A 9,614-nucleotide genomic window follows, 5' to 3' on the forward strand; every position below is an offset into this window, starting at 1 on the left:
TTGCATTTCCCTGATGATTAAGGATGCTGAACATTTTTTCAGGTGCTTCTCAGCCCTTTAGTATTCCTCAGATATTTACTCTTAATACTATATTTTGTTAGTTAAGTTGGCATTTAAAAGTACAACATAAACCAGGCAGTGGTGGCACACGCCTTTAATCCCAGCACCTGTGAAGCAGAAGTAGTGGATTTCTGAGTTCAAGGCCACCTGGTTTACAGAGTAAGTTCAGGACAGCCAGGACTACACAGAGAAACCCTGTCGGGGAGGGGGAGGGGGGTTAAAAAAAAAAAGTACAACATAGGGGCTGGAGAGATGGCTCAGCGGTTAAGAGCACTGACTGCTCTTCCGGAGGTCCAGAGTTCAATTCCCAGCAACCACATGGTGGTTCACAGCCATCTGTAATGGGATCTGATGCCCTCTGATGTGTCTGAAGACAGTGCACTCATTCATATACATAAAATAAATCTTGTTTTTAAATACAACATAGCCTAAATGGTAAGAAAAACATGAACAAAATAAACGGCTAAGAATTGGGGGAAGATGATGGTTTGGTGGGAACGAAGGTATGTGTACATGTGCAAAATGCTTTGGGCCACAGAGAACAAGGTGAGGTGTAAGGGCAGGGGAAAGCGATGCGAGGTGTGAGATTTATTATGAAAAGTGAGGCGCTTAAAAACGTCTCAAAAGGAATCACAAATAGCTAAGTCATCCACACCTCCTAGGAAATAGACATGTGAAACATAAAAATGACATTTTTCAACCTTACATTTTATTCTTTTTAAGGCAGAGAATCAACAAAAGAGGGGAAAAAACAATTAAGGAAGTAAAAAGCCAAGTTATAGAACAGGAAAATATACTTACAAACCATGACAATAGAAGACCAGTATCTATAATAGATAAAGAACTCTTCAAGTCAACGACAACAACAAAACACTGGCAAAGGGCTTCAGTAAGCATTTCGCTGCTAAACCATATGCAAAGATGCAGACCATTCCTTGCCACCAGAGATGCAAATCAAAGCTATAGTCAGGTGCAGCCAGCACCACTAACCCTGAGAACCACAGGAAAAGAGCAGGTGCTGGGGACATGTGGAGAGATCACAGCCCTGGGCACCACTGGTGTGGTCACTTCAGAAAACAATACACAGGCTTTTCCAAAAATTAAAAGGCTGGCTAGCGATATTGCTAATGGATGTCACATATATCTGAGGGGAAGGCAGAATTTGAAGAAGATATACATTTTCCTCTTCCTCTTCCTCTGGCTTTTGGAAACAGGTTTCCTCTATGTAGCCCTGGCTGTCCGATAACTTTCTCTGCAGGCCAGGCTGACCTCAGACTCAGAGATCTGTCTGCCGGCTTCCTCTCCGGCGCTGGGATTAAAGGAGTGCGCCACCACCACCCAGTTGAGGTGTCCAGAATCTGTCTTCACACCTCCGGTTAAAATAAACTCCAGATGGATGGCAGACTTAAATGTAAAAAATAAAGCCATAAAATGTGAAGTCAGAGTGAGAAGGCATTTCTAGGAATGATTCATAAGCTAGAAGCTATAAATGAAAAGGATCGTTGGTTAGTATTCCTACTTGGGAAAAAGGAAAGTCACCGTAAAGCACAGAAGAAAGCGCAACCTAAGGAAGGCAACCGGCCTCTCACCTAGCAGACAGAAGGCAGCAGGGCTTTACAGATCAAGGCGGGGAATGCAGAAAACACATCAGGAAAGCCAGCAATGATTATCGCTAAACGTTTTGAAAATGAAATGTAAATTTGAAACATCCAAAAAGAGGGGATGCACTTTCCTATCAGAAAAGAACATCGGCCAGTGTGGTGCTCTCAGCCGAGGCTAAGGCTGAGGGCTTACAGCACATGGAAGGCCAATGTGGGCTACTTGGTGAGAACCTGTCTCCAAAGAGGGGTAGAGGGTAGGGAAACGGATGGAGAAGAGGGGTGGGGATAGAGGTGGCGCGGGGGGGGGCGGGGGGGGGGAAGCCGGGAGGGAAGGGGAGGAGTCATCTTTCTTTAGTAAAACAGGTAAAGCTGAGACTGCAGGAACACCGCGACCACGTGGTGTGGAAGCAGACATTCACACATGCCAGCGAAATAACTGGCACCATTTCCATGGGCACGATTTGGCACAATCAAAAGTGAACAGTCACGCGCCTTTAAGAACTCTTCACGCCGGGCGTGGTGGCGCACGCCTTTAATCCCAGCACTCGGGAGGCAGAGGCAGGCGGATTTCTGAGTTCGAGGCCAGCCTGGTCTACAAAGTGAGTTCCAGGACAGCCAGGGCTATACAGAGAAACCCTGTCTCGAAAAACCAAAAAAAAAAAAAAAAGAACTCTTCACTCAGGCACGTTATACACACAATCCAAAAAGAAAGAAAAAAAAAAAGTGCTAGGGAGACATTGTGCTTAGTGCACAATGGCGCTCGCCCTGCAAGAGTACCTGCCTTCAGGCGGTGGCGCACGTGTCTGACCCCAGCACTCAGGAGGCAGAGGCAGGCACAGGTGGAGCTCTGTGAATTCAAGGCCAACCAGGTCTACAAAACTCCAGGACATCCAGGGCTACACAGAGAAACCCTGTCTCAAAAAAATAAAACAAAACAAAACAGCGCCCATGTAAAAAGCAAGACAAAACTACCAGTGCCTGAACCCCAACGCTGGAGACAGAGGCAGGCAGCTTCTCCTCTGGCTAAAATGCAGAGAGCTTCAGCTTCAGAGAGACTGCATCTAAAGGAGTAAGGTGGAGAGGGATAAAAGCACCGGTCTTGCTCTGGCCTTGGAACACACACACACACACACACACACAGCAATGAAGTTGCTGGGGACACGCTCACTGTTAGAGATTTACCTGGGTTCCGTTCCCCAGACCCAGGTCATCCAGCAGCCCCATCAGAAGAAACAAATGAACAATTGTTCTGGACAGCAGGCAAAACATCCATACACAAAAATAATAAAATTACAAATTTCATATATATATATATATATATATATATATATATATATATATATATATATGAATGAGAAGGAAGGAAGGAAGGAATGGTTGCTATGTTGTGAAGGCTGAGGTTTTCTTTTGATTGGCAGTACTAGAGAATAAATCCACAGCCTTGACAGGTTAGGAAGAGTAACCGGCACTGAGCTAGCCGACTTTGCCTGATTTTTACTTTTTACTTTAAGATAGACTGGCTTTGAACTCACAAAAGTGGTCCAGGCAGGCCTTGAACTTGAGATCCTCCTGCCTCAAACTACTGAGAGGCCGATATGCCAAACTGGACCCACAGCTTGATTAAAATACAGTTTATTTTTAAAGGGCTAGTTGTAAAATAGGATGCTGTTCCACCGTGAACCCTAAGATTATGTTAGTTACTTAAAAAAACCTGTTTCTAGTTGTGGGGTGTGACTCAGCCTTATGACATGCCTTTAATCCCTCTGCCTGGAATACAGACACACCCTTAGTACACACTTTTAATCCCAAACAATGGAGGTAAAGTTACTTTGTAGAAGAAAGCACCCAAGTTTGGAAGCCATGTCTAATTGAAAGGCAGACAAAGTGACGAATCAGAGAAAGATTTGACAGAATAGACTACGCCCAACTCTCATGAGAACAGAGAGAAATGAGAGGCTACTTAAGAGAGCAGGGCACCTGGCGTGGTGGTCCACGCCTTTAATTCCAGCACTAGGGAGGCAGAGGCAGGCAGATTTCTGAGTTTGAGGCCAGCCTGGTCTACAAAGTGAGTTCCAGGACAGACAGGGCTATATAGAGAAACCCTGTCTGGAAAAACCAAAAGAGAGAGAGAGAGAGAGCAATGCAGAGAGGAGAAAGGCGAGGCAGGTTGCAGAGAGAGAGAGAACAAGCTAGACACAGGTGAAGGAAGATAGAATGAGAATGAGACGGAGCCAGAAGATTAGAAAAGATTGCTAGAGTTAGTATGAGGCCAAGCAGTGAAGCCAGATTAAATCACTCACCGTAAAGAAGAGTATGACAGAACAGCTGAGTCGGATAGAGCTCAGAAAGAACTAGGAAGGGATGCACCTAGTCCACAATAAGCCTCAGTGGCTGAAAACACTCTAGGCCTAGACAAGACTGTATGGAGGCTAGAAGCTTCCAGGACTAGGCCCAAGCTAGCGACTGAGGCAGTAAGCCTACGAGACAATTACACGGGTGAATAAAAGATACTTTCACAGATGCTCTGGCTTTATGACTTGCCAGTTTAAAGGGGTAGATACACAAACAAGCATACTATGAATTGTCAGAATGGTATTAGAAGTAGTTTTATTTTCTTTTTCTTCTTCCACATTTTCAATTCTTCTAAAATAAACAACTATTTTAGTAGCAGAAAATGTATTTTTAGATCTCAATTTTTTTTTTCAATTTGTATTAACATCTTAAGTACCCCGTTCAACAGACATGATGACCTACACCTATGACCTCAGAACACAGTCAGAAAGACTGCAAGTTCTAGGCTAGCCTGGGCTATATAGCAAAACCCTATCTAAATCAATCAAACAACCAATAAATCCTTTGATTTCTTTTTTTAATTTAAAAAACAAATGTAAAAACTATGGTCTCTGCACAACTGGTACCCAACCAGTTTAAATAATGTTTGGGCGAGTCTCAAAAGAGAGTTTACAAGAGTAGACAGTAAACTAACCTCAAGAGGGTAGAAAATGAACGGAGCCTGCTAGAAAGTGCTCCGTGGCACACACCTTGCTCTGTTCTGCTCTGAACTGTGAGTGTCTACTGTGTTTTTATTATTCACATAGGTTATTCTGTTTTAAGAATCTGCTAAGAGACCACAGCTACTTTCACTACTGGCTTTTCCCTAGGGACCAGGCAGGTTATCACACACACACAAAGCAGGAAGGAGAGGATGAGTCACAGATATCCACCCAGTAGGGAAACAGGAGTACTGAGCAGATGACAGAGAGGTTACTAACGCCCGGCAGGCCACTCCCAGGGTCTAGGGACCAGACCTTTTGAAGTATCCATCCTTCTCTGCTCACACCTGCTTCAAGTTTAAATAAAGGGCATCCTAGATCTATCCTAACTCTAAGGCTAACCAGTCAAATAGTAACAACACATCACTCTATTGTTCTTTCCCCACTCACCGTTCTCTCTCAGGTTTCTGGCCCTGGCAACCTTCCCTCTTTCCCTTTAAATTATTATTCTGTTTAAGCAAACAACATGCTGAGCGGGTGGGTAACTGCTGCTGATATATTACAGTGCTGGGTTCTTAATGACATAGGGAGTCCTTGCTTACAAATAAGTATTCAGCCCTTAAAAGGAGACAGGAAGGCTTTGTCTTCACACAGGCATGCTCCAGTTAGCAAGTGGCAACATAGGAAACACCACACACATCGAGTCTCCTGTGCCCGTTAGTGCCTGAAAACGCCTGAAAGGCGCTGTGCACAAACAGAAGGGCTGCACAGGACCCAGAGTCTAAACAGAAAGTAGAAAAAGAAAACAGTAGAACCCTGGCCACATACTACAAAGTATCAAAGAACACAACACTGTTCATCTTTAAGTTTAAAGGTCTGCTAAGAAAATCAGCAGCAAAAAGTAGATTTGGGGCACCAACAAACAAGAAAATGTAAGACCTTTTCAAGCAAGTTCATGTAAGACAAGAAAGAGGACATTATTGTCACTGTTATTGATGACGTTATAAGGGACAAGGGTTAAACTCCAAGCATATAAATATAAATCCAGACAGTTTCTGATATAGATTAAAATATAGTTCTGCAAATATATAAACAGATAAATGATAGATAGACAGAACAACAAAAAGTCCTCGAAATTAAAGACACATTCACAGATAGATAGATAGATAGACAGACAGACAGACAGAACAACAAAAAGTCCTTGCAATTAAAGACACAATCTCGGTTTGCTACACTCTATCCCAGCCAACACAGTTTGCTGGTTTAAAACTGCACCTGTCCCTGTCCCTCCCACTCCTTCACAAGAAGCAAGGAGTCCCACCACAGACCCATTAGATGTCAAAGCGCTTGCACTACCAATTCAAAGGTCCTTTACAGGTAATTACAGGTAAAGTCACTTGTACCGCCCAACACAGCCAGATGCCAGGAAAAAAGGAAATAGGAACCAAGCAGCCAGAGGTCAGCAGCTGGCAGAAGCTACACAAGCACTTTTCAGCTTTGCTGAGTCCCTACCCTGTTCCCTGGGGACTGTGATAAGATACAGGTAGGCCACCTGTCACAAGGTACTAAGAAATCCAGCAAGAATATGGGAGCAGGCCTTCCCCGAGGACCCAGGGACCCTGCACTCTTCCCGGTGGGGACAGGGTGCACAGCTGACAGCTGTGGTACCATGGCAAGTGAGCACCTCACACAGAAAACACCAAAGTGAAGCCTGGAAAGACTCACTTTACAAGTCCTAGGATTAAAAACTTTAAAAAAAAAACCAAGTCCCATAAAACCACACAGAGTACATTGGCCTGCTGGAAGGCGGAGACAGCTGCTGGGCTGAAACACACAGTTCATTAGAACAATCACACAGACACGGAACCAAACAGCAGTTCAGCACACTTGAAAGTTGCAGGCTGTGACTGAAAACCATCAGTATATTAAACATGGCAAAAACAGTCAATACACAGCACACATATAGAGCACACAAAACAGACACACACGTATGCACCCTGACACAGTCCACATGGAAAGTCAGAGGGAATGGTCCCAGGTTTTCCGATACAAACTTACTCACTCACTGACCTACGAAAAACAAGTAACTCAGCCAACCACACAGGCTCAAAGAGGCAACTCGAGGTGCGACCCCAAAAGCCAAAAGTCTAGACAGCATGCATAGGTTCACGAGTAGCAGCAAGGTTAATAAGCACATAGAGTGAACGTGAAATTATCTTGGGGGAAAAGAGAAAGGAGAGATTACTAGGTTTAAAAAAAAAAATCTACCTTACAAATTAATCATAAGTAAAATACACACAGTACTTGTGAAATACGGTTTTATTTACATTTCCAAAAACCCATTATTGATACTCATACCAGGTGCAAACACCGGAAGCAAATAAGCAGAAAATAAGGTATTCTACAGGGGCTTGCATCAGGAATGATCCCTAAAACCACTTCCAAAAGACTTAGTGTTTTCTTTAGCATTCTATACCCTTTCAAGCCTGCCACCCATACCAGTTTCATAGCAGAGCTCTCCCACGTAGGCAATATTTCAATTGAAAACCATAACCTGCTTCTGGCCACATCTCCGTTGATTCTATTCCGGGCAATTTCACTAGACTAGCCATCTTAGGAAGTGAAAGGAACAGCTTGGTGCAGGAAACCAAAGGTTCCCTGCTGTGTGATTCACCTGGCTGGAAACTAAGACCCAGATACTGAAAGCTCCCTTCCCCCAACCAAACCCACAGGCTGCACTCTACACTCCATAGTTTGGGGACTCCTCTTACTGCAAATATCTTCACCCAAACACTGTGGCTACGGGCTCAAAGGCCACCAACAATTCCAACTGGCGAGCAGGAAGTCTTCACAAGTCATGGTCCCATCTGAACGCCATCACTTCCAGGATCTGCCGGTGACCCCCGAGGCCAGCGCGCTGCCGGAGTGGCCCTCGCTGCGCGCATCCTAACACCTCGGTGGCCTCTCGCCACCCTACTCCTCCCCGCACACTCGCACGCGATCGCGCACACTCGCTCGGGCACGCCTGAGCACACTCGCTCACACTCCGGCTCCCGCGGCGCGGCCCCTCCTCCCTCTCCGCGCTCGTTAGAGGCTCCGGGGGCTCGGCCATCGAACCGGACCGGGTCGGGATGGCCCAGACGCGGCTCCGAGGCTCCGCACGGCCACCAGGAGCCAGCCGCCACCTACCTTGCTCGCCGCGGTCCATGTCTGAGCCACCTCGCTCCCGGCGCTCGGCCTGCCGCGCTCCTCCGCGCCTCTCCGCGCTCCGCCCGCGGCCGCCCGCGCAGTCCCCACCCCGGGCGTCGGCGCCGCCCTCCCGGGTGCCGGTCCCGGGCGTCACCGACCACCTGACCGCGACCTGTGCGCTCCGCCACGTCGGCTTGGGCGGCGGCGCTTTGCACTGGCGCGGAATGAAAGCAAAGACGGGGGTGGGGTGGGGTGAGATGGCAGGGAAGGGGACCCCGAGGCTGCACAAGCAGCTACGAGCGGGTGACGTTCGCTCTTCAACCCCAAGTTTGTGACTGGGAAAGTTTCCTCCCAGGATTCTGGTCTTGCGACTGCCCCTTTCTCCGCCCCCTGTGCACCTGCTTGAGCGGAAAATGCTGTTTGCTAGGAGGAACAAGTCATTAGGGTGGCTTAAATCCGTGTTTTTGAGTCGTGGCTAATCATATTTGGCTCAGAATAAACTCTTACTCCTCTTGAAGTGATGTTTATGTGTAGAAGTGGTAATATTCTCTTTCTATATATGTAGATGTGGGGTGTGTGTGTGTGTTCAATACGAAAGTAAATTAGATACCCAAGGAGCTGAAGGGGTCTGCAACCCTAAAGGTGGAACAACAATATGAACTAACCAGTACCCCCGGAGCTTGTGTCTCTAGCTGCATATGTAGCAGAAGATGGCCTAGTTGGCCATCATTGGGAAGAGAGGCCCCTTGGTCTTGCAAATATCATATGCCCCAGTACAGGGGAAGGCCAGGGCCAAGAAGTGGGAATGGGGGGAGGGGGAGTGGGGAGGGGTATAGGGGACTTTCGGGATAGCATTTGAAATGTAAATGAAGAAAATACCTAATAAAAAATTGGGAAAAATTTTACTCAAAAAAAAAAAAAAGAAAGAAAGAAAGTAAATTTGGCTTAGAAGGAAACTCAGTAATATAAAAAAGAACTTGAATTTCGTATGTCTGGGGGGGGGGTGCAACTAAGTAGTAAATGTGTAGGCCTAGCATGTGCGAAGATGGTACATTTGAGACCAGCATGGACTATGTGTGTAACAAGATGCAAGACCCTGTCTCAGATAAAGAAAACACCCCTTACCCCTTACCCCTTACCCCTTGAAGAGTTTACATACTTGTTTACATGTGTAACTTTTCTCATTTTCCTTCCTGTTCAGGAACCTGGTGTTGCACAACTGAAACACTGCCGGGGCAGATCCCCATAGCTCCCCAGGCAGGAGCAAAGTTTGCTGGCTGGGCCTCAGAGAAACTATTTAGGGAAGCAGAAGAAGGGGAGCCCAAGTTTGGAGCCAGCCTAGGCTACCAGTGGGGGAGGGAGGAGGAGAGAGGGAGGGAAGGAGGAAGAGGAAGAAGTGGGGGAGAAAGGCCATTAGTTTCCCTTTGCCTTTGCACTGACCTGAGCAGTGGACATGGTGCAAATATGAGGAGGAAAGGTCGAGAATGGCTGACATGGACAAAAAAGCAGAAAAGATCTGGTTAGGAGCCCTGCCTTTTACTGGAGAAAAATTAATGCCAGCTTTGTAGAGTGATTAATATATGAGCCCCTGTTACGTGGCTGAAGTGCAGCCCTGACCCAGGGCTATTTTACAGTTAATTCTGTAAACCTGGTGTGGTGGTACACAGCTGAGTCGCAGTGCTTGCGAGATAGAGGCGGGAAGATCAGGAGATCTGCTCACACTAGGATAGATAGTTAGGTGTGAGACCCTGTCTCAAGGAGACAAGGAGTT

The 9,614-nt window shown here is 46.4% G+C and overlaps 1 protein-coding gene across 3 annotated transcripts in view; it reads right to left on the reverse strand.

Annotated features, from left to right (window-relative positions):
• Tpd52 (tumor protein D52) overlaps nucleotides 1–8,268 on the reverse strand; it is an 83,674-nt gene extending 75,406 nt beyond the window's left edge. Inside the window, exon 1 of one of the 3 annotated variants that reach the window (XM_029475459.1) lies at nucleotides 7,844–8,268. In XM_029475459.1, coding sequence (XP_029331319.1) covers nucleotides 7,844–7,862 — 19 coding nt within the window. In that variant the 5' untranslated portion in view covers nucleotides 7,863–8,268. The remainder of the gene's footprint in view (nucleotides 1–7,843) is intronic. The other 2 variants (XM_029475460.1, XM_021158051.2) reach the window with 2 other exon arrangements.
• Between the last annotated feature and the right edge of the window lie 1,346 nt (nucleotides 8,269–9,614).

Source organism: Mus caroli, chromosome 3 (assembly GCF_900094665.2).
Source record: "Mus caroli chromosome 3, CAROLI_EIJ_v1.1, whole genome shotgun sequence".
In the NCBI taxonomy this organism is placed as follows: domain Eukaryota; kingdom Metazoa; phylum Chordata; class Mammalia; order Rodentia; family Muridae; genus Mus; species Mus caroli.